The sequence below is a fragment of the Arachis ipaensis genome, chromosome B4, assembly GCF_059453495.1.
Source record: "Arachis ipaensis isolate K30076 ecotype BB chromosome B4, ASM5945349v1, whole genome shotgun sequence".
Classification (NCBI taxonomy): domain Eukaryota; kingdom Viridiplantae; phylum Streptophyta; class Magnoliopsida; order Fabales; family Fabaceae; genus Arachis; species Arachis ipaensis.
In genome coordinates this window covers 29,523,468-29,548,709 of record NC_142439.1, presented here as the reverse complement: position 1 = coordinate 29,548,709, position 25,242 = coordinate 29,523,468, and the positions used below count along the sequence as shown (strand labels likewise).

At 37.6% G+C, this 25,242-nt stretch overlaps 1 protein-coding gene across 2 annotated transcripts; it reads left to right on the top strand.

The window, feature by feature from the left end:
• The first annotated feature begins 19,447 nt into the window (after positions 1–19,447).
• On the top strand, positions 19,448–23,131 carry LOC107639171 (uncharacterized). 2 transcript variants are annotated; one of them, XM_016342613.3, is made up of 5 exons: positions 19,448–19,754; positions 20,214–20,449; positions 21,543–21,788; positions 22,064–22,215; positions 22,547–23,131. In XM_016342613.3, the coding sequence occupies exons 1-5, from the start codon at positions 19,647–19,649 to the stop codon at positions 22,738–22,740; spliced, it is 936 nt and encodes a 311-aa protein (XP_016198099.1). In that variant the 5' UTR covers positions 19,448–19,646; the 3' UTR covers positions 22,741–23,131. The 2 variants fall into 2 exon arrangements, with proteins under 2 accessions (XP_016198099.1, XP_016198100.1); XM_016342614.3 differs by having other exon boundaries at positions 19,490–19,754; positions 21,546–21,788.
• The last annotated feature ends 2,111 nt before the right edge of the window (positions 23,132–25,242 follow it).

Below are 25,242 nucleotides of genomic sequence, written 5' to 3'. Positions count from 1 at the left end.
GAAAGAATTTGAAGAATATACGAAGAACATGAAGAACACTTTGAGTGTGGTGAAGAACATTGAAGAACACCTTTTAGATCTTAGAAAGGGCAAGTAAGTAAATATTTTGGTGTTTGAGGGGTTATTTTGTAATTTCTGAAAGTTAGGGTGGCTAAAGTAGAAATATTAAAAGTTACCGGGGTAAAAAGTTAATTTTAAAGGTTAAAAGGTAAAGGCAAGGTAATTTTCGAAAATTTAATAATAAAATAATAAATAATAATAAAATATTAAATAATAATATTTAATTAAAAATAATATTTTAATAAAAATAATAAAATAATGCGAAAAGGTAGTTTTTTGTAAAAGCTTTAGAAAGACAACTTTAAGTGCAGAATCTCATAATTACCTTCATAAAACACTTAGGGAGTGGTAATAACATGTTAGTGAGGCAAAGATAAATAAAAGATAAAAAGTTAAAGAAAAGATAAAAACCAAAGAAAAGTCTGTAAAATTTTAACGACAGAAAAACAGACAGAGACTAGTGAACGAACTAGGGCAACTTAGTTAGTACTTGAGTTGCGACTAGGGTTAGGTATAATATGAAAAGTTAAACTGTTTCAGTATAGACTTAATGAACCTATACTTGGGACAGGCTAACTATTCATACCGAAATTTACATAAGCTTTAAATACATACGTTAAGCAGAGAAATCAGAGCAGAGTAGAGAAACACAGAAAACAGAGTAATCAGAGTAAAGTAAAGAGATAAAGAGAAAAAGAATAATATAGATACAGATGAAAAGAGTAATCAGAGAAGAGAAAAAAGATATAGAAAACAGAGTAATTAAATTAGAGTAAAGAGATACAGAGAAAAGAGAAACCAGAACAGAGTAAAGAGATATAAAGAGAAGAGTAATATAATAAAGAGATATTTATATATATTAGTTGCTTGATGCAATCCAGAGCTATATTTATATATATATATTAGTTGCTTGATGCAACCCAGAGCTATATTCAATATATATTAGTTGCTTAATGCAACCCAGAGCCTCTGTAGGGAAACTAAGTTACCTACAGCCATTTTCCGCTTCCTCATAGCAGAGCAGAGTATATATATATATATATATATATATATATTTTCCTGCAGTAAGCAGAGGCTGTCTCAAATGAGCGGCTATTATTATATGCGCATTTATTTAGGAACGGAAAATCGTATCCAGGAAATCGGGATTACTCGTGACCGGATAAATGTCAGGATTGCTGGCAGCCAACCGACACATGAGCTCATGGCCTGCGCTAGGGCTAGACATGCATCATTCTTGTCTGCGCATCATTCTCTGTTGCATTCCTTTCTGTGTGTGATCTACTTCTTTATGTTTGTCTGCTTGTATGCTATTTCTGTGTTTTATTTTCTTGTATTATTTTGTTTGTATTATGCTTTCTATTATCTCTACTTTCTCTTTCTATCTTTATCTTCTGTTTACTGCTTCGCTATATTATGTTATTCGTCTACTAATCGACACCAAATAAATGAACGTAACTAATAACCCCGGCCCTACTAAAAACTCCCCAGTTCTTACCCCTTCTCTCTCCCTTCCCCCTTCAGATGGAAGTAAGAGTACCTTTACCATAGTTCGCTGATCGCAAGAAGAGGATTCTGCTCTAGATATTCTTCTGAGTCTAGGGTGAATATCGTTCTCTATTTATATGTATATACTGTGAGACCAGCCAACGTCTGCACCCCGTTCGTATGCGCATGATGAGCGGATATTTTATACGCTTTTTGGGGTTAATTTCAGATAGTTTTTAGTATGTTTTAGTTAGTTTTTAGTTTATTTTCATTAGTTTCTAGGAAAAATTCATATTTCTGGACTTTACTATGAGTTTGTGTGTTTTTCTGTCATTTCAGGTATTTTCTGGCTGAAATTGAGGGAGCTGAGCAAAAATCTTATTCAGGATGAAAAAGGACTGTTGATGTTGTTGGATCCTGACCTCTCTGCACTCGGAATGGAATTTCTGGAGCTACAAGAGTCCAATTGACGCGCTTCCAATTGCGTTGAAAAGTAGACATCCAGGGCTTTCCAGCAATATATAATAGTCCATACTTTGCTCAAGGATAGACGACGTAAACTAGCATTCAACGCCAGTTCCATGTTGCAGTCTGGCGTCCAGCGCCAGAAACACGTTACAAGTTGGAGTTCAACGCCAGAAACAAGTTACAGCCTGGCGTTGAACGCCCAAAACAGCCCAGGCACGTGAGAAGCTTTAGTCTCAGCCCCAGCACACACCAAGTGGGCCCCAGAAGTGGATTTCTGCACTATCTATCATAGTTTACTCATTTTCTGTAAACCTAGGTTACTAGTTTAGTATTTAAACAACTTTTAGAGATTTATTTTGGATCTCATGACATTTTTAGATCTGAACTTTGTACTCTTTGACGGCATGAGTCTCTAAACTCCATTGTTGGGGGTGAGGAGCTCTGCTGTGTTCTGATGAATTAATGCAAGTATTTCTATTTTCCATTCAAACATGCGTGTTCCTATCTAAGATATCCATTCGCACTTCAACATGAATGTGATGAACGTGACAATCATCATCATTCCCCCACGAACGCGTGCCTGACAACCACTTCCGTTCACCGTAGAATGAATGAATATCTCTTGGATCTCTTAATCAGAATCTTCGTGGTATAAGCTAGATTGATGGCATCACTCAAGAGAATCCGGAAAGTCTAAACCTTGTCTGTGGTATTCCGAGTAGGATTCAAGGATTGAATGACTGTGACGAGCTTCAAACTCGCGATTGCTGGGCGTAGTGACAGACGCAAAAGGATAATAAATCCTATTCCGGTACGATTGAGAACCTGCAGATGATTAGCCGTGCGGTGACAGCGCACCTGGACCCTTTTCACTGGAAGGATGGATGGTAGCCATTGACAACGGTGATCCACCAACACACAGCTTGCCATAGGAGGACGTGCGTGCGTGAATCAGAAAACAGAGGAAAGCAGAATTTCAGAAGACAAAGCATCTCCAAAACTCCAACATATTCTCCATCATTGCACAATAAGTATTTATATTTATGCCCTTTTATTCCTTGCAATCAAATTTGATAAGTGAATTGTTTTATTGTTTTTCTGACTAAGAATAATAAGATAACCATAGCTTGCTTCAAACCAACAATCTCCGTGGGATTCGACCCTTACTTACGTAAGGTATTACTTGGACGACCCAGTGCACTTGCTGGTTAGTTGTGCGAAGTTGTAAGAGAGTAATGTGAACATTGACATTACAATTTCGTGCACCAAGTTTTTGGCGCCGTTGCTGGCGATTGTTTGAGTTTGAACAACTGACGGTGAATCCTGTTACTTTGATTAGGAAAATTTTGTCTTTTGGGTCAGAGTCTTTTATATTCTTTTCAAAAAAAATTATAAAAATAAAAATAAAAATAATAATTTTTCTTAGTTATTAAAAATATTTTTCAAAACAAGTGTTACATTTACTGCCCATTTGGCTAGAGCGTTGGTCTGTGTTCTTGATAAATTGGGTACCTTCTTTTTAAAATTCTTTTTCAAAAATAATTTTTACATTAAATCTTGTGCCAAACTTTAAGTTTGGTGTTTTCTTGTTGATTTTTCTTTGGTTTTCGAAAAATCTTATTTTGGTTTTCAAAAAAAAATTTTAAGTTTGGTGTTCTTTCTTCATGTTCTTATGTTCTTGTGAATCTTCAAAGTGTTCTTGAGTTTTCCTTGTATCTTGATCTTAAAATTTTTAAGTTTGGTGTTCCTTGGTGTTTTTCCTCCAAAATTTTCGAAAACAAGGAGCATTAGATCTAAAAATTTTAAATCTTGTACTATCTTATTGCTTTTCTCTCTCCTCTTTAAATTCAAAAATATCTTTTCTCTCTATTTTAAAGCAAATTTTTGAAATTTACCTTTAAAATTCAGATTTTTATTTCAAAATTTAAAATCTTTTTCAAAATTCATCATATCCTTTTCAAAACTTCCTAACCACTTTCTCTCTCCTCATTTTTTCGAAAATCTTCACCCATTTTTATTTATTTTATTTTAATTTATTTTCGAAATAAATAAATAAAAATAATTTTTTATTACATCATCTCCCTTTCTCCATCATGGATTTAAGTGGAAATTAACAGTCCAGAAGGACTCTGGGGTCATATGCTAACCCCTCTTGTAAGACCCGGTTAATTAATGGCTAATTAACCCATAAATGGGAATTTATTCTAGAAAGCCAAAAATGTTATTTTTATGGCTAAATGTGATAGAGGAAATTGAGACGAGAATTTCGGTACCAATTTTATAGAAATCGGACCAAGATTGGACCGAACGGGCCAAACCGGACCAACCGGACCCAAAGTGGGCCCTTGGCCCAACATAACTAAACCAAAACCCTAGTTTTCAGCACTCTCTCTCCTCACACAACACCAAAACACGCTGAAAATTGAGATGGAAGGGGGAAGAACACTCTCTCAACTTCCTTCTCTCACTTGATCTTCAAACCACCATAACTTTTGATCTAGAGCTCCGATTGCCGCTCCGTTTGCGGCCACGCGTTCACCGCGGAGAGCTCTACAAAACCCATACAATCAATCTTGAGGTAAGCCACGTTTTACTGTTCGAAATTCCAGCCCTTGATTTCGAGTTTCATGAGCAAAAATGTTGAGATTTTGGGTTCTTTGATGTTATAGGACCCAACTCTCTTGAAGGAGAAGGTTAATTTTGTCTCCTTGGACCTTGGGTGTGGTAAGATTCTCAACCCTAGTATAATTTGTTGTTCTATGATGTTTGGGTATTGAGATGTTGTGTATGGGTATGATGATTGTGGCTTAGGTTGTGTATATGTGAATATTGGAGCTTGATTGGTGATTTTGGAAAGCTTGGAAGAGGGTTTTGTGTGATAAAATCTGTTCTTGGAGGTGTTGATACCTTGAGAGCTTGTGGACAAGTGGTTTGGAAGTGCTCCGGTTGAGCTTGGGGAATCGGCTAAGGTATGGTTTTGGTTTCCCGTATCTAATATGTAATGTGGTAGGAAATACTTAGGCTAGAGGCCCTAAGATAGGCATTGAATTGTTGGTGTTGTTGAATGGTTGAAATATATGATGTGTTCATATATGTGATTATGAATATTGATGCCTTGATTGTGTGAAATATGAGAAATGCATGTTGTGATATATGCTTGATGGATGATTGATGTTGAATTGATGGGTGGTATCATGTTGATGGTGAGTATGATGTTGATTATGTATAATGATGGTTAATTGAAAATGGTATTATTGGAAATTGGGATGAGGAAGGATGTATGACATGATATTGTGTTTGTCCTTTAGCCATTTGATTGAGAAATGTTAAAATGGTTGGATGTGGTTTTGGAAACCTTGGTAAAGTGTCAATGTGTGAGTTGAGGATGGCTTGTTGTTGATTTTGGTACATTTTGAATGATTTTAAAGAGAAGGGTTGAAATTGGCATGTTTGATTGATTTTGAAAAGAGTTGAAAGTGGCTTGTTTTGAAAATGGCACCTTGTGGTTTTGTATGAAAACATGGTTTTTGGGCATACTTTGACGAGACATAACTTGGACTACGGATCTCTGATTTGTGCCAAATCTGTTTAGAAATGAAATTGGATCCGGGATGTCCATGCCGTTCGAAGAACGGGTGAAAAACGATTTAAAATGAGGAAGTTATGTCCGTCGGAAGATTGGGGTTTGAATCTGTAAATTCTGCAGCTTTTAACTTAGAAAATTTTTAGCAGAATGACCCCTCGCGCGTAGGCGCACTTGGTGCGTACGCGCCGTTCTTCGAGAAAGCGCCATCCACGCGTGCGCATGGAGTGCGCGTACGCGTGGACCTATTTTCATCCCAAAGTTGATTTTTGAGTTTTAAAAGCCAAATTTCATACTTCTAAGCCTCCGATCTCACCACTTATGTCTTAAATCATTATGATATGCCTAGCATGAGAAAAAGGGCTAGTGAATGTGGTAACTTGCGAGTGAAGCAAGGGAAAAATGAATGATCATTGAGGATCAAAGATGATTATGTGAGATGCGGAGAATGGCGGTGGAAGTGCTTGTTGTGCCATGGGCCGAAGGGCCGTAATTGTTAATGAATTGGCTGGTTATGGATTTAACCGTGAGCCGGATGGCTAGATTATTGCCGTGTTACGGCGGAGCCATGTTTATGGCCAAGTATAAATGCATATATGATGTTGATTGAATTGTGAAGGTTTGCACTTCCACCATTGGAGATGAGGGTTTCCCTGGGTAGTAGCAATGGCTAGCCACCATGTGCTCCAGGTTGAGACTCGAAGCTCTTTTGACCCTATGTCGTAAGTGTGGCCGGGCACTGTGAAAGGCCCGGATGAGCTCGCCCCCATAAATATTCACCAGTGATGGTGATGGATAAATATTCACCAGTGAGGGTGATGGATATGGATCATGATTATGATCAAGTTTATGATGAGTATAACTCGAGTTGGGGATGCACGACAGAGGGACAGTCCAATGGCTAGCTACCAGGACTTGTCGGGTTGGCTCTATAACCGACAGATGATATCATCAGCCACTAGGGACAGGCATGCATCATAAGCATACTACATGAATTGTTTGAGATTGCCTATTTGACTGCATATTACTTGCTAATTGTCTAAATGCCTTATTTGTTCCTATTTGTAAATCTCTTGTCTGATATAACTGTGTTTGCTATATTATACTCCTGCTGGTTGTTGGGAGGTCTGAAGGAAGTAGAAAGGGAAGTATTAGTTAGACTGAAGGATCTTTAGTTAGTTGCCGCTTACGGTTTAGCTTGTTTATAAGCTTTGATATTTTCTGGGGGAAGTTCTAGGATTGCCTTCGGCTTTCCTCTATTATTATGTATTATATATGTGGAAGCTGTTACCGTACTGGGGACCTCTGGTTCTCACCCATGCGGATTTTGTGATTTTCAGATGCAGGACGCGAGGCTTCTCGTTGAGGCATGCTGGGGGCTTCTGGATTAGCGAAGATTCTTGTTCTCGGGACTCTATCTTGATTTATATATCTTGTTTAGATACTTTTATCTCCATTAAATAATACAAACTGTGATGACTCCTTCTAGAGGGGATTTTGGAGATTAGGTTTTCGGTATTTGTGTCCCTTTGGGTTTTCCTTGGGGTTTTCCTTATTTTATTATATGTATATATTGCTATGCTCGAACCGGTTACCTTCGCAGCCGGATTTTGAGTCTTGATATTCCTGTTTTTGATACTCTTTATATATATGATCTTGCGTTAGCTTATCCTTTGCTCGTTGTGTTAGTGATCGGAGTGTTGCGCTTTCGAGTTGCGGTTTTTGTTTACCCTTTTTTTTTCTACAAGGCTCCTAGTTATAATCAATCATTCATACTACTATACGTACTAAATTTTTGTTTTAGAGGTCGTAATACCTTGCCATCTCTGAATTATGACTTAAGCATAAGTCTCTGTATGGTAGGGTGTTACACCTCTACTGCTTCATATAGGAGAAGTATCTGCATACCCTCCATTGGAGTCAGTAGCTTTGAGTTGAATCCTCAGCTCATTATCATGGTGCAGCAAAGCTGCCAGTATTTCGGTCTTCCACAGGAAGAACCTACAGAGTTTCTGGCACAGTTTTTACAAATTGCTGACACAGTACATGATAAGGAAGTAGATCAGGATGTCTACAGATTATTACTGTTTCTATTTGCTGTAAAAGACCAAGCCAAGAGGTGGTTAAATAACCAACCTAAGGCTAGCATAAGGACATGGAAATAGCTGACAGAAAAATTCCTGAATCAATACTTTCCTCCAAAACGGATGACACAGCTAAGGTTGGACATCCAAGGCTTTAAACAAGGAGATAATGAATCTCTTTATGATGCCTGGGAGAGATACAGAGAGATGCTACGAAAATGCCCCTCTGAAATGTTTTCAGAGTGGGTTCAGTTAGACATCTTCTATTATGGGCTTACAGAAAGAGCTCAGATCTCTCTAGATTACTCAGTTGGTGGATCTATCCACATGAGAAAGACAATTGAAGAAGCTCAAGAGCTCATTAATACAGTTGTCAAAAATCAGCATCTGTACCTAAGCAGTGACCCTTCCATGAAAGAAGAGGTTAAAACAGTAATTGCTGAACTCAGTCATGTAGAACAAGCTGCTGAATTCAATCAGCAATTGGACTTTCTAACACAACAGTTAGCCGAATTCAGAGATAGACTACAAGAGACAAGGATGGCTAATATAAATATAGAAGAACAATTGAAGCAAACAAAACAGCAGCTGTCAAAACAAATAACAGAAGAATGCCAAGCAGTTCAATTAAGAAGTGGGAAAACATTAAATACCCCACCTCAAGGCAGCAGGAAGCCAAGGAATGAGCAAACTACCTAAAATCCATCTGAGGACAGTAAGAGCCCAGGAAAAAATAATTCTGGCGTTAAAACGCCAGAAATTGGGTGGAAGGATGGCGCTGAACGCCCAGAACATGCTCAGGACTGGCGTTCAACGCCAGAAACAAGCAAGGAACTGGCGTTGAACACCCAAAAGAAGCACAGTTCTGGTGTTCATACGCCAGGAACATATGAGGAGTTGGCGTCCAACGACACTCCAGCTTCTAACTCTGGCACTCAATTGCCAGAGAGGGATCAGACACACACAAGTGCTGATGACAACCCATCTAAAAAGGCTTCTTCAACCACTTCTGTAGGAAATAAATCTACAGCAACCAAGGTTGAGGAATATAAAGCCAAGATACCTTATCCTCAAAAACTCCGCCAAGAGGAGCAGGATAAGCAATTTGCTCGCTTTGCAGATTATCTCAGGACTCTTGAAATAAAGATTCTGTTTGCAGAAGCACTTGAGCAAATACCTTCTTACGCCAAGTTCATGAAAGAAATCTTGAGTCATAAGAAGGATTGGAGAGAAACTGAAAGAGTTCTCCTCACTGAAGAATGCAGTGCAGTCATTCTGAAAAGCTTTCCTGAAAAGCTTAAAGATCCAGGAAGCTTTCTGATACCATGCACATTAGAGGGAAATTGCACCAGGACAGCTTTATGCGATCTTGGGGCAAGCATCAACCTAATACCTGCATCCACCATCAGAACGCTTGGTTTAACTGAAGAAGTTAAACCAACCGGATATGTCTCCAACTTGCTGATGGCTCCATTAAATACCCATCAGGCGTGATTGAGGACATGATTATCAGGGTTGGGTCATTCGCCTTTCCCATTGACTTTGTTGTGCTGGAAATGGAGGAGCACAAGAGTGCTACTCTCATTTTAGGAAGACCTTTCCTAGCAACTGGACGAACTCTCATTGACGTCCAAAAGGGGGAAGTCACCCTGAGAGTCAATGAGGATGAGTTTAAGTTGAATGCTGTCAAAGCCATGCAGCATCCAGACACACCAAAAGACTGCATGAAAGTTGATCTTATTGACTCTCTGGTGGAGGAGATCAACATGGCTGAAAGTCTCGAATCAGAGCTGGAAGACATCTTTAAAGATGTTCCGCCTGATCTAGAGAATTCAGAGGAATTGAAAGAACCTCTGAAATTTCCTCAGGGAGAGGAAAAACCTCCTAAACCCGAGCTCAAACCATTACCACCATCCCTGAAATATGCATTTTTGGGAGAAGGTGATACTCTTCCAGTAATCATAAGCTCTGCTTTAATTCCACAGGAAGAGGAAGCACTAATCCAAGTGCTAAGGACACACAAGGCAGCTCTTGGGTGGTCCATAAGTGACCTTAGGGGCATAAGCCCAGCTAGATGCATGCACAAAATCCTATTGGAGGATGATGCTAAGCCAGTGGTTCAACCACAGAGGCGGCTAAATCCAGCCGTGAAGGAAGTGGTGCAGAAAGAGGTCACTAAATTACTGGAGGCTGGGATTATTTATCCTATTTCTGATAGCCCCTGGGTGAGTCCTGTTCAAGTTGTCCCTAAAAAGGGAGGCATGACAGTGGTTCATAATGAAAAAAATGAACTGGTTCCTACAAGAACAGTTACAGGGTGGCGGATGTGTATTGATTACAGAAGGCTCAATACAGCCACCAGAAAGGATCACTTTCCTTTACCATTCATAGACCAGATGCTAGAAAGACTAGCAGGTCATAATTATTACTGCTTTTTGGATGGCTATTCAGGCTACAACCAAATTGCAGTAGATCCCCAGGATCAAGAGAAAACAGCATTCACATGTCCATATGGAGTATTTGCTTACAGAAGGATGCCTTTTGGGCTGTGTAATGCGCCTGCAACCTTTCAGAGATGCATGCTCTCTATTTTCTCTGATATGGTGGAAATATTTTTGGAAGTCTTCATGGATGACTTCTCAGTATATGGAGACTCATTCAGCTCCTGTCTTGATCACCTGACACTGGTTTTGAAAAGATGCCAAGAGACCAACCTGGTTTTAAACTGGGAAAAATGTCACTTTATGGTGACTGAAGGGATTGTCCTTGGGCATAAAATTTCAAATAAGGGAATAGAGGTGGATCAAGCTAAAATAGAGGTAATTGAAAAATTACCACCACCTGCCAATGTTAAGGCAATCAGAAGCTTTCTGGGGCATGCAGAATTCTATAGGAGGTTTATAAAGGATTTTTCAAAAATTGCAAAACCTCTAAGCAACCTGCTAGCTGCTGACACGCCATTTGTGTTTGACACAGAGTGCCTACAGGCGTTTGAAACTCTGAAAGCTAAACTGGTCACAGCACCAGTTATCTCTGCACCAGACTGGACATTGCCATTCGAATTAATGTGTGATGCCAGTGATCACACCATTGGTGCAGTACTGAGGCAGAGGCATGACAAGCTTCTGCATGTCATTTATTATGCTAGCTGTGTTTTGAATGATGCCCAGAAAAATTACACAACCACAGAAAAAGAATTGCTTGCAGTGGTTTATGCCATTGACAAGTTTAGATCATACTTGGATCAAAAGTGATTGTGTACACAGATCATGCTGCTCTTAAATATCTACTCACAAAGCAGGATTCAAAACCCAGACTCATAAGATGGGTGTTGCTTCTGCAAGAGTTTGATATAGAAATAAGAGACAGAAAAGGGACAGAGAACCAAGTGGCTAACCATCTGTCCCGGATAGAACCAGTGGAAGGGGCGTCCTCCCCCTCTATTGAGATCTCTGAAACCTTTCCGGATGAGCATTTGTTCGCCATTCAGGAATTACCATGGTTTGCAGACATTGCAAACTACAAAGCTGCAAGGTTCATTCCCAAGGAGTACAGCAGGCAACAAAAGAAAAAATTAATTACTGATGCAAAGTACTACTTGTGGGATGAATCCTATCTCTTTAAGAGATGTACAGACGGAATAATCCGTAGTTGTGTGCCTAAGGAAGAAGCACAAAGGATCTTATGGCATTGCCATGGGTCACAATATGGAGGTCATTTCGGAGGTGAGCGAACAGCCACCAAGGTCCTCCAATGTGATTTCTACTGGCCTACACTTTACAGAGATTCCAGAGAGTTTGTACGTAACTGTGACAGTTGCCAGAGAGCTGGTAATTTGCCTCACAGTTACGCCATGCCTCAACAAGGAATCTTGGAGATTGAGTTGTTTGACGTATGGGGTATTGATTTCATGGGGCCTTTCCCTCCATCATACTCAAACACTTATATTCTGGAGGCAGTTCACTATGTATCAAAATGGGTAGAGGCCATTGCCACACCCACCAATGATACTAAAACAGTACTAAAGTTCCTCCAGAAACATATATTCAGCAGATTTGGTGTCCCTAGGGTACTAATCAGTGATGGGGGCACTCACTTCTGCAACAAACAGCTTTACTCGGCCATGGTCCGGTATGGGATTCGCCATAAGGTGGCAACTCCATATCATCCGCAGACAAATGGACAAGCTGAAGTTTCTAACAGAGAACTAAAAAGAATCCTGGAACGGACTGTGAGTACCCATAGAAAGGATTGGGCACGAAGCTTGGATGATGCTCTGTGGGCTTACAGAACAGCATTCAAGACTCCTATAGGGACCTCTCCATACCAACTTGTGTATGGTAAGGCATGCCACCTGCCCATGGAACTGGAACATAAAGCCTACTGGGCAACCAGATTCCTAAACTTTGATGCCAAACTAGCTGGAGAAAAAAGATTGCTCCAGCTGAATGAGCTAGAGGAATTCAGATTCACTGCCTTCGAAAATGCCAAGCTTTATAAAGAAAAATAAAAAAGGTGGCATGACAGAAAGCTGTCATCTAAAATATTTGAACCAGGATAAAAGGTTCTGTTGTTTAACTCTAGGCTCAGGCTATTTCCCGGGAAACTTAAGTCCCGGTGGAGGGGACCATATGTGATTACAAGTGTATCACCATATGGTTATGTGGAGCTTCAAGATATTGATTCTGATAAGAAGTTCATTGTTAATGGACAGAGAATCAAGCACTATCTTGAAGGCAATGTTGAGCAAGAGTGCTCAAGGCTGAGGCTAGATTAAAAACTCAGCAAGGTCCAGCTAAAGACAATAAAGAAGCGCTTGCTGGGAGGCAACTCAGCCATGGGGCATCACTTCCTCTAAGCATTTTGCCCTATTCTTGATTTTATTTGTTTATATAAAGTTCATTGATACTAAGGTAAAGAGTCAATTGTATAAGTTTACAGGGTTACAAAAGGATTCTGCACACAAAATAGAGAAAAAGAGCTCACTGGCAAGAAAATGCCAGTAAAAGTCTGTTTTGGGCGTTCAATGCCCAAAATAAGCATCCACTGGGCGTTGAACGCCAGTAAGGATAGCCATCTGGGCGTTGAATGCCAGAAAGAAGCTCCTTCTGGGCGTTTAACGCCAGATTTACAGCGTCCTGGGCGTTCAGAAAAATGCCCAGTGACAAAGGAGTTTCTGGCGTACAACACCAGAAAGAAGCAACAGCTGGGCGTTGAACGCCCAGGAGAAGCAGCAGTTGGGCATTGAACGCCCAAAACATGCAGCGTTTGGGCGTTCAAATGCCAGGATGGTGGGGAGGAGGTAAATTCGTTTTTTTCTTCATATTTTTCATTTTAATCTTAATTTTCATGTTTCAATTCATGATTTCTTGCATAAACATGTTACAAACCCTGATTTCTAAAATCCCTAATTTCTAAAAACCCCACTTTAAAAATATCAAATGTATCTTAATCCATAAGCACAAATCCTTTTTTTTATCCAATTCAACTCTTTTTCAAAATTTTCAAAACAAATCTATCTCTTTTCATTCAAAAATCTTTTCAACTAATCAATATCTTTTTCAAATCTCCATATTATCTTTTTCAAAAAAAAATCCAAATTTATCTTTTTCAAATATCTTTCATATCTTTTCAATTTTAAATTATATCTTTTCTTATCATACTTATCTCTTTTTAAATCATATCTTCTATCTTATCTTTCTCCCTATTTTCGAAAAACCCACCCCCTCCCTTTTAAAAACACATTCGGCCTCCTTCCTCTTATCCACCATTCAACACTAGCTCTCCTTCTATCCCTCTCCTTTCTTTTCTTTTGCTTGAGGACAAGCAATCCTCTAAGTTTGGTGTGTTTATCCGTGATCACTAAACCATACCCACTAAGATCATGGCTCCTAAAAGAAAACAACCCACTCCAAGAGGCAAGAAAGAGAGTATTCCAAAACCACTTTGGAATCAAGGGAGGTTCTTAACCAAAGAACATTCAGACCATTACTACAAAATAATGGGTCTAAGATCTGTGATCCCGGAAGTCAAGTTCGATCTGAAAGAAGATGAATATCCAGAGATCCAAGAGCAGATTCGAAACAGGAACTGGGAAGTCCTAGCTAATCCTGAAACAAAAGTGGGAAGGAATATGGTTCAAGAATTCTACGCTAATCTGTGGCAAACAGACAGGCAGAGAATATCTGGAGCTGCCCTCTATGACTACAGGACTGTGGTCAGAGGAAAGATTGTTCACATCCACCCTGACAAAATCAGGGAGATCTTTAAGCTACCTCAGCTGAAAGATGACCCAGACTCCTTCAATAGGAGAATGATGAGAACAAACAAGGGCCTGGATAAGATTCTAGAGGATATATGCATCCCTGGAGCCAGGTGGACCACCAGCACAAAGGGTGCCCCAAGTCAACTCAAGAGAGAAGATCTCAAACCAGTCACCAGAGGATGGCTGGACTTCATTGGGCGTTCTATATTGCCCACCAGCAACCGTTCTGAAGTCAATATTAGAAGAGCAGTGATGATCCATTGCATTATGTTGGGAAAAGAAGTAGAAGTTCATCAACTGATCCCATCTGAATTCTACATACTTGCCAACAAGAACTCCAAGGATGCCAGGTTGGCTTATCCAAGCCTAATCTCTATGCTCTGCAAATCAGTGGAGCAACCAATCACTAAAATCACAATGGAAAAACAACAAATGCAGGATGACCCCATCAAGAGGAGAGCGCAAGAATTCCTACCAGAACTCCCTCAATTTGAATACTGGGAGCATCTTGAAGCATCTGTCACTAAGTTGTAAGAAACCATGGAACAATTAAAGGAAGAACAGCAAAATCGAAACAGCATGCTTTGCAAACTGCTCAGAGAACAAGAAGTGCAAGGGCGTGAATTAAGAGAACTAAAGCGTCAGAAACTATCCCTTGAAGGGCCAAGCACTCCACAGACTAAAGAGGCATCCGCTTCCCAAAGTCAAGGTTGTTGAGTTCTGATCTTAACCTTAACCCTGTGATAACTTTTTTTTATTATTATTATTTGAGTTTTACCTTAGGAGTCATATAGTAGTAATTAGTATCTATATTTTGATTTTATCTCCAATTAAGCTATAATTTATTTTTCTCATCATCATTAAACATGAATAAAATAGAAGATTTTCTTTAGGATAAGGAGGCAATATTTCTCGAGTTTTTAATACAAGAAATTCTGATTAATTACATGTGGTGGCAATGCTTTCTGCCTTCTGAATGAATGCTTGAACAGTGCATATGTCTTTGGAATTTGATGTTCTTGAATGTTAAATATGTTGGCTCTTGAAAGAATGATAAACATGAGACATGTTATTGGTAATCTGAAAAATCATAAAAATGATTCTTGAAGCAAGAAAAAGCAGTGAATACAAAGCTTGCAAAAAAAAAAAAAGAGAGAGCAAGCAGAAAAAGCCAATAACCCTTAAAACCAAAAGGCAAGGGCAATAAAAAGGATCCAAGGCTTTGAGCATCAGTAGATAGGAGGGCCTAAGGAAATCAAATCCTGGTCTAAGCGGCTAAACTAAGCTGTCCCTAACCATGTGCTTGTGGCGTGAAGGTGTCAAGTGAAAACTTGAGACTGAGCAGTTAAAGTCAAGGTCCAAAGCAAAGAGAAGAGTGTGCTTAAGAACCCTGGACACCTCTAATTGGGGACTTTAGCAAAGCTGAGTCACAATCTGAAAGGTTCACCCAATTATGTGTCTGTGGCATTTATGTATCCGGTGGTAATACTGGAAAACAAAGTGCTTAGGGCCACGACCAAGACTCATAAAAGTAGCTGTGTTCAAGAATCAACATACTGAACTAGAAGAATCAATAACACTATCTGAATTTTAAGTTCCTATAGATGCCAATCATTCTGAGCTTCAATGGATAAAGTGAGATGCCAAAACTGTTCGAAAGCAAAAAGCTACTAGCCCCACTCATTTAATTAGAATCTGAGCTTCACTAAAAAACTCTGAGATATTATTGTTTCTTGACTCATTTGTATTCTATTTTATTTGTCTAGTTGCTTGGGGACAAGTAACAGTTCAAGTTTGGTGTTGTGATGAGCGGATATTTTATACGCTTTTTGGGGTTAATTTCAGATAGTTTTTAGTATGTTTTAGTTAGTTTTTAGTTTATTTTCATTAGTTTCTAGGAAAAATTCATATTTCTGGACTTTACTATGAGTTTGTGTGTTTTTCTGTAATTTCAGGTATTTTCTGGCTGAAATTGAGGGAGATGAGCAAAAATCTGATTCAGGCTGAAAAAGGACTGCTGATGCTGTTGGATCCTGATCTCTCTGCACTCGGAATAGAATTTCTGGAGCTACAGGAGTCCAATTGATGCGCTTCCAATTGCGTTGAAAAGTAGACATTCAGGGCTTTCCAGCAATATATAATAGTCTATACTTTGCTCAAGGATAAACGACGTAAACTGGCGTTCAACGCCAGTTCCATGTTGCAGTCTGGCGTCCAGCGCCAGAAACACGTTACAAGTTGGAGTTCAACGCCAGAAACAGGTTACAGCCTGGCGTTGAACGCCCAAAACAGCCCAAACATGTGAGAAGCTTTAGTCTCAACCCCAGCACACACCAAGTAGGCCCCAGAAGTGGATTTTTGCACTATCTATCATAGTTTACTCATTTTCTGTAAACCTAGGTTACTAGTTTAGTATTTAAACAACTTTTAGAGATTTATTTTGGATCTCATGACATTTTTAGATCTGAAATTTGTACTCTTTGATGGCATGAGTCTCTAAACTCCATTGTTGGGGGTGAGGAGCTCTGCTGTGTTCTGATGAATTAATGCAAGTATTTCTGTTTTCCATTCAAACATGCGTGTTCCTATCTAAGATATCCATTCGCACTTCAACATGAATGTGATGAACGTGACAATCATCATCATTCCCCCACGAACGCATGCCTGACAACCACTTCCGTTCACCGTAGAATGAATGAATATCTCTTGGATCTCTTAATCAGAATCTTCGTGGTATAAGCTAGATTGATGGCAGCACTCAAGAGAATCTGGAAAGTCTAAACCTTGTCTGTGGTATTCCGAGTAGGATTCAGGGATTGAATGACTGTGACGAGCTTCAAACTCGCGATTGCTGGGCGTAGTGACAGACGCAAAAGGATAGTAAATCCTATTCCGATACGATTGAGAACCTGCAGATGATTAGCCGTGCGGTGACAGCACACTTGGACCCTTTTCACTGGAAGGATGGATTGTAGCCATTGACAACGGTGATCCACCAACACACAGCTTGCCATAGGAGGACGTGCGTGCGTGAATCAGAAAACAGAGGAAAACAGAATTTCAGAAGACAAAGCATCTCCAAAACTCCAACATATTCTCCATCATTGCACAATAAGTATTTATATTTATGCCCTTTTATTCCTTGCAATCAAATTTGATAAGTGAATTGTTTTATTGTTTTCCTGACTAAGAATAATAAGATAACCATAGCTTGCTTCAAACCAACAATCTCCGTGGGATTCGACCCTTACTTACGTAAGGTATTACTTGGACGACCCAGTGCACTTGCTGGTTAGTTGTGCGAATTGAAGTTGTAAGAGAGTAATGTGAACATTGACATTACAATTTCATGCACCAGCGCACTTTAACCTAAATCCTGTGTACAAGATTCCTGTTGTGTGGCTACTTCATGAGGTACCAGAGAGACGTCCTGTGGAAAATTTTGATCGTGCAGAGGAGTATCAGATGATGTTCTATCTTTTGATAACGTTCCACCTGACTTGAGTTGTGAAGACTTAGAACGTACTTTCCCTCGCTTTAGTAGTTTAGAGGGACTAGGTGAGTATAGAATCTAGGCTAGCCTAGGTGCCAACTTAGAGACCTCTTGAACAGGTCAGGACCTGGGATGTTGTATGTATGTATATGTATATAGTTATTATCTAGCTATATCTAGGGGTGTTCTAACTAAAGGTCTATACTCTAATAAAGGCTGGATAACTGAATGTTGCTAGCTACTCGTGATGTATTTATGTGTGGTTGTTTATAACTGTTTTATCTGTTATTACTTGTAAATTGATTATGAGTGGTTCCGCCTATTAATCCAAACGTTTTAAAAAAAAAGTACACCTCGCAAATTAACTACGCTTTTAACAACGAATCAGGCTCATATGATAAATAATAGATAATAATTAGGAAGACAAATTGGTAGCGCTCAATTTTCGGTATGATCTAGACATATTGAAAATTGGGTCGTTACAGCAACAATTCGTTCAGACTCGATTTTGAGTTATCTGACTCAGCCTCAGCCCTCATCACCCACAAGAATCTCTAAAGTGTTTACAAAACTTACTCTGAGGTGTGACAATAGGTCAATGAGCATGAACGACGAAGGTTTAATTCAGATTGCGCTTCGTGCATGGATTATATTAAGGGAATTAACGTTGTTGTGAGCCATTGCCACAGTTTGGAAGAGCTCTCTGTTAAGCGGCTACATGGGGCACATGATGGTGAGGAGATGGTTAGTTCCAAAACGACGTCGTTGACTTCTGTTTGCTTGAAGGAGATCGTGAATGGTCAGAGCTTCATGCCCCTTTTGATTGTGTCGAAAAAGCTATAATATTTGAAAATAATTGGGTGTTTAGGGGATTGGGATGACACGATGAGAAGATTGGGAACCTCCATGCTGGATGCTGCATTGATTGATGTTCACCTTGAGAAGATTCAAGTTAGCGATATGGGTCTTGTGAGTTTGTCTAAGTGTTTGAGTTGAGATCAGTAGGGAGTGCGACTGGAGGGAGGTGGAGGAAGGTGATAGAGGGTGCAGTGGCGGTGGAGATGCATTGTTTTTGGATAGTGGTGGGTGTGGGGGAGAATGGAGATGAGGAAGGTGATGGAAAGTGAAGGGTAGTGAGTGGCAATGAAGGTCAATGTTTTGTCTGTTAATGCCATTGACTGTTTTGTCCTACCTCCTTGTACACTTAACTGTCACATGTCTGAGTTTGCGTGTTAACTCAGCATTTTTCGTTAGTGAGTCATGCTGGAAAATAAACGAGGGATTATTATGTCTGACAGAGAAAAACGTTGGGGATTAATTTGTGTATTAATTTTTTGGGGACTAAAATGTTCACTTTTAAAATTCTTAGAGATTGATTTGGATAATTACTCTAAAATTATTAGATGCTAAATATTTTTCACCGAACCAATTTTTTTATGTTATTAAAATTAAAAAGGTGAGTTGTTAATCTATTTTAAATTCAAATTTAAATTTGAATAAAAAATAAAATATTATTTTAAATTTTATCTCATTAACCAAAATTCATTTTAAAATAAAAAATTATTTTATACTTATATTGTTGGATAATTCAATCATTTTTTTTCTAATAACAATTATTGTTAGATAAAATAGTATAAAAAATTAAAAAAATATATTTACTAATTTAAGAAATAATAATTTATTTTTTAATAAAATAAATTATATATTAAATAACAAAATTTTTATGATTTTTTTTTATAAACTAATACTCAACTATAATATTTTGATAATATTATCAAATAATATTAATCAATCTAATAATCTTTATAATAATATAAATTTATAAATTTAAACACTTAAAAATCATGTTATAAAATATAAAGTTTTAATAAGTAGTAACATTAACCTATTGTTTTGACCTCACAAATCAATATGATTAGAATTGTTAATGTAAAAGAGATTTACATAATAAATACTACTTGGGTTTGGTAATTTTGATATGTTGACGTGTCAAATGGTGATTGGTTAGTGCCACGAATCCAGACGACAAGCAAATGAACGAACAAATTGGTCTTCCAAATCAGAAAGTTCCACATCCCAATTCTTCGTCTCCCTTGATCGGCAATCCCTATCACTTCACTTCACCTCATTAACATTTATATTTATATTTCCGTTGAATAAATTCTGAAACAAAACAGAAAACAACATTTCTTCCTTTTTACCAACATGGCGGAAAACCCTCCCGAAACGGCGCCATCCACCTCCTCACAACCACCACCACCTCCTTCCTCTACTTCTCAAAAATCGCCTCCTGATTCCGTCAAACAGCCCCAGGTTTCGCTATTATCCACTTCAATTATAGTTTCTTTTTCTCTTCTATGTCTTAATTCCTTGGATTTTGTTATGATTGGGACTCGAAATAGGGTTTTCTTCCTCATTTTTTAAACCATTTTGGCTGTTTGATTTCTTAGTTGATAAATTAGGAGCATTATTGCTGAGATCAAATCGGCATCTTGCAACATCTCTGGCATTGTTCTGTTTAGAGAATCAAGCTCAGTGAAGATAAATTCAAGTGAAATTGAAAATGTGGGCGTGATATTTCTTCAATATTGTGTACTTTGAAACCTAATTTCAGCTAAAAACTTGTTTTTGAAGTCCATATTTTGAGGCTACATGTTATTGAAACGCAGCCTGGAACAGTTGTTTTTTTTTGCCTTAAATGGGTGTATTTTGATCATTTGACTGTAGAAGTAGATGAAGATCTGAATTTTTGTGTAATTCTGGTTGTTTCAGGTGCCAGGTTTTCCCAGTTTTCCGGCATATCCTCCTGGATACTACTATCCAATGTTTCCTGCTATGTACCCTGCAGTGGTTCCAGGGTTAACGCCACCGCAGAATGACGAACTGGCACAGGGGAACCGTGGAGCAGGCATATATGCAGTTCCTGTTCATCCGTTTAATCAGTTTAATGGACATGTTACTGGACTTCCATATAACAATCTGATCCCACTGACTTACCGCACACCCACGTAAGTGGCTAAATTGTTTCGTCGTGATGATATTCTGGTACTACGTCTTTAGAGTATTTAAGTATCTATTAGTTTTTGCTACTATTCTTCTTTTTAAGTATATTTTGTAGTGTATGGATTTTCTGGAAATTAACTTATCAATGTAGGAAATAAATGAGCAATAGCTTATATCTGTACTTTTTTATATTATGTTTCTTGTAGAGTCTTTATGTTAAGTAAAATATAGGACAGACATGCACTATATCAGTGCTCAGCAAAGCTTCCTGTGCACAAATAGTTTTCTCAAATTTCCAAACTATATAAAAGATTCTTACAATGACCGTTATGTGTTTAGTTTGATCTAAGATCCATGTGTGGGTCCCAATTTCATGAGGTTTTGTCATTAGGCAATGAATTTGAAGTTTGAATAGCGAGAAGTGATATGGTTAGAAGATGATGGTTCAGTGACCCAGAGAGATGGATCAGTAAGATAAGGATGAGCTTGATGACAAGAAGTGTGTTTTCTTTATGAAGCCTGGTTAAGTATTTGAAAGTTGAAACGAAGTCGGTAGAAATATTGATTCATAGCCCTAACAGTTAAATCGGATTTACAAAGCTTTCTCACCTTATCTGAAAACTATCAAATGTTAAAATAAACAAAAAATAAATAAATACTAATGCTAGGCTGCACCACATGGCATCATTGCATTTCTGTAACATAGACTTGCTATTATGATGAACATTATCATTCATGCTGATATTGAGCATTTCTTATGTGGGATGGAACTGAGTGAGAAGTTATGAATATAGAGATTGTGGTTCTGAACATGGTTTGACCCGATTGAAATTTTCCTGTAATATGAACAGCCTTGTTGAGCTTGGGCTAAATATTGGACTTTCTAATTCTTATAACCTCCTGCATCAAATCCAGTTGTGTAGTCTGCTTTCAAAGTTCTCAGTACATTAAGTGATAAACATGATCTTAAGAGGAAAACTGAAACAAAATGATGACATTTTATACAAGGATTGTTTGATTTGTGAAGATTCTATTTTATTTCATTTTTTATGTGGACAAATATATTAATTGTTTCTTTAACTGAATGAGCACTATCAGCAGCAGGGCAAGTTCTGATGCTGCTGCTGCAAGCGAAAATCAGGGGCAAGCAGCACAGCAGCAGCATCCTCAACAGCAGCAGCATCCTGCACCTCAAAGACAAGTTGTTGTTAGGAGATTTCAAATTGCATTTCAAATTGATTTGCTGCTTATGTTAAAACTTGCTGCTGTGATCTTTTTGTTCAACCAAGATGGTTCGAGACAGAGGCTTATTGTCCTTGTGTTTTTCGCTGCTATTGTATATTTGTAAGTATTTGTCCTTCTAGTTTTCAGTTTTAAGATTTTTTTTAGCTTTCATCTTCTGTCTAGGTCACAAACCCAGGAAATGCTTCTAATATAAATTTCTTTTCTTTTATTTATTTACTTATTTATTCAATTTTGTATATACACTACACCTGATATGTTCCGCAGATGTGTTTCTATGTCAATATAAGTGCCATTGGATATGGCTGGATTTAGTATTGCTTCGGTTGTCAATGGAAGCTGGATTATTTACCTACTTATATTTGTATGTGTTATAGTTACCAAACTGGAGCTTTGACACCAATTGTAAGATGGCTTTCACAAGGTATGCAGAGAGCAGCAGCTCCTCCTCAACCACCAAGACCTGCTGCACCCAGGGCCGAAAATGTTCCAGCTGCAAGGCAGGGGGCTGACAATGCAGCCCCAGCAGGTATGATTTGCATTTGTTTTATTCATGTGATTTTGCATGCACTTGTTTTGAGCAACATTGGTGAATGAAGTGAAGCAATAATGATCTCGATATAGTAGTTTAAAAAGTATGTGTTTCTTGAAAGGCAACCTAACCTAGGGTCATTAGGTTTAGTTACTGTTGTTGTATGTTCACTGTTGAGCTTCATTTTCACCTTTAGATTTGTGGATGGGGGCAACTGGACCTCATTTTCCCAATGTGTTACCTGGTTTTGTATGAAGAGGGTCAATTTAATTCACTTTGGATCACTTATTGAACCTAGTTTGCATTTGCTTATTGTTAATTTCTGTAGAGGGTCAGCCTGAAGCTGAGGTTGGGAATCAGCCCGTCAATGATGGCAACCGGGCAGCTGAGAACGAAAACGAGGCAGAACCTGGCAGAGTCAATGGTGGCAACCAATGGTGGGGCATTGTAAAGGAGATCCAGATGATTGTCTTTGGATTTATCACCTCCCTTCTCCCGGGGTTCCACAACCATATGGATTGAATCTATAGTTTGTACCAAACAAAGCCTTATCGAGTTGAGGCATGAGAGCGTACCCGAGATGTGGGGAAGGATCTTATGAAATAAAATGTATAGCATCAGAAGTTCCTAGTGCCATGACTTTACACATACATAGTTAGGTGCAGCTATAATCCAGCGAAAAATAGTATGTTGCAACTATAGGGTGTCATTTTTGTATCATTAGTTGGATTGTAGATACAACAGCTTTTTTCTTTTCTAGCTTTGCACCATCTCAAAGTGGTCAATGACTTTTCGATTTTCCGCTTAAGTTTTCTTTGTTATTTTCTTATTAGTTCTTGTCTTTTTGAGCATCCAGAACCCGTGTCAAGTCTTTTTTCCCAACTAATGCTGCAAGCAAGGTACATTTTTAAAATTTGATAGAATTACAGTTTTAGAATATTTAAATACTTTATTTTAATTTCCGTCATTGTGAAAATGATTTTCATTTGACAAAGTGTACCAAATATTGCAAAGCATGTTAAAAAAATTAGAGATTAAATTTTAATGCAACTTTTATAAAATTAGAAAAAATATCTTTTTATATCTTTTAAATTTGGTAATTTTATATTTAGTGATTTTCTTTTCAATTGTATTTTTATTGAATGGCAACATATTTCCAAAGAAATTTGTAAGAGTTTTGAGATTGAATTTTTTCTTTCTTTTTTTTCATGTATCTTCTAAATAATTTTTTATTGTTTTAACAAAAAGTTGAATCAAATGCTTGTTTGTTATTTATAAAAATGGTATATTTTATTATTTTGTCAAATTAAAATTATATTTAAAGTCAAAATGTTATTTCTTATTTCTTAGTCATTTTATTAAAAATTGAATCTTTTAAGGATTAGAATGGTAGTTCACTCAAATATTAGATAATAGAATTGCACACAAAAGTTAAATTGGTCTTCTAATTTCAATTGGTTCGAATTAATTACTTTCAAATTAACTAACGCGAGTTACTATTAGTCATTAGCACTGGATTCTCATCAATTAGTTAACTTCTGGAGAATCAATTTAATAATTTAATTTAACTGAAACTTGAAACCAATTTGATTAGCACGTAAAATTTGGAAGACTAAGTTGACTTTTTACTCACTATTCTATTGTATAAAATATAACAAATAAACTTTCAGCGATGCTACATGAATAAGTAATTAAGTTTAACTGAGTTGATCCAATAACTTAAGGATTGGGAATCGAAAAATTTTAGTTGAAAATGGAGAAAAAGAAAGAGAGACATAAAAAAAAGAAAAATTTTGTTAAATTTTATTTAAAAAATAATTTATTCCCCTAACATTTCCCTTAAACAGTTAGCTGAAAATTCCTTAATGATGGTCGAATAATTCTAAAGGGCAATTCAAAAATGTCCACGTCTCATTTAATACTTTTTGCTTGTTTATCCCTTTATATAACCTTCATTTTCAACAGTTGATATATAATTCAGAAGGGAAAGCAATGTGTTAATAAAAAAGTTAGATGACCCATCAACAAATCTGTCCAATTTTATTTTCTTCTATATATACAACTAATATTAAAGTGTGTGTTACGGAATGCATTCTGTTGTGGCTATCTAATTTGTGTGTTGTGCCATTGCCAAAGCTCTGTTTGTGGCCATTGCTCATTTCTTCAAGACAAATGGTGTGATGCAACCAAATCACTTACATATTATATTAACCAGTCTTATTGGTTCACTTCTATACCAACAAAATATTCGCTTAAGGAATAGATATAATATTTTTTTCCTTTTTCAGATACACAGGATAGGTGTAAATTTGGACGCACATATGAAAATTTTATAATTAATAAATAGGAATGGATGACCCATCAACAAATCTGTCCCATTATGGATGAGTATTGTCATTCCTTAGATTGGAGGTTGTCCTTTTCTACCTAATTCAATAATTTGTGTGGTGTTCTGGTTTGTCAGTTTGTGCCAATCCCACTACTACCATAAGCTTCAATTGGACCACAAAGGATCCACTACCAGTGGTCACTTGTAAATTGTATTCTAATTGAACCAATTTAGAAGTTCCAAGTCCTTTGCCACGGTATTATTTCTTTTACCATATATCTCACTCATAAGATATGATAATTTAAAGAAATTCATATTTTAGATAAACATAATTACTTGTCAAATCATCTCCAGAGCCTACTAAAGAGTAGTAAACAGCAATACACTTCAAACGCAGTGCCAATTAGGCTATGTTTGGAAACTCTTCTAAAATATAAATGCAAGAAATATTAGAAGACCTACAAAATCATTTGATAAAGTAAATAAATACAGCTAGACAAAATGCCTCTATCTCAGCATTATCTTTATGTCTGGACAGATTTCTAGTTTCTTACGTTTCTACTGACTCAGCATTTCTATATTTTTTATGTCCTAAAAGAGGTACTAATGGAGACCTTTAAAAAATTATCCCATGATTACAGGTATAAAAAAGCATTGAACCACAAACATTAAAATTATAAACTCGTCTTGGTCAA

Excerpts from the sequence above, each read along its gene's own strand:
- LOC107639171 (XM_016342613.3), top strand. The coding sequence starts at position 19,647 with ATGGCGGAAAACCCTCCCGAAACGGCGCCATCCACCTCCTCACAACCA. Across the intron at positions 21,789-22,063 it reads TTCGCTGCTATTGTATATTT|TTACCAAACTGGAGCTTTGA; the intron begins GTAAGTATTTGT and ends TATGTGTTATAG. Across the intron at positions 22,216-22,546 it reads TGACAATGCAGCCCCAGCAG|AGGGTCAGCCTGAAGCTGAG; the intron begins GTATGATTTGCA and ends TAATTTCTGTAG.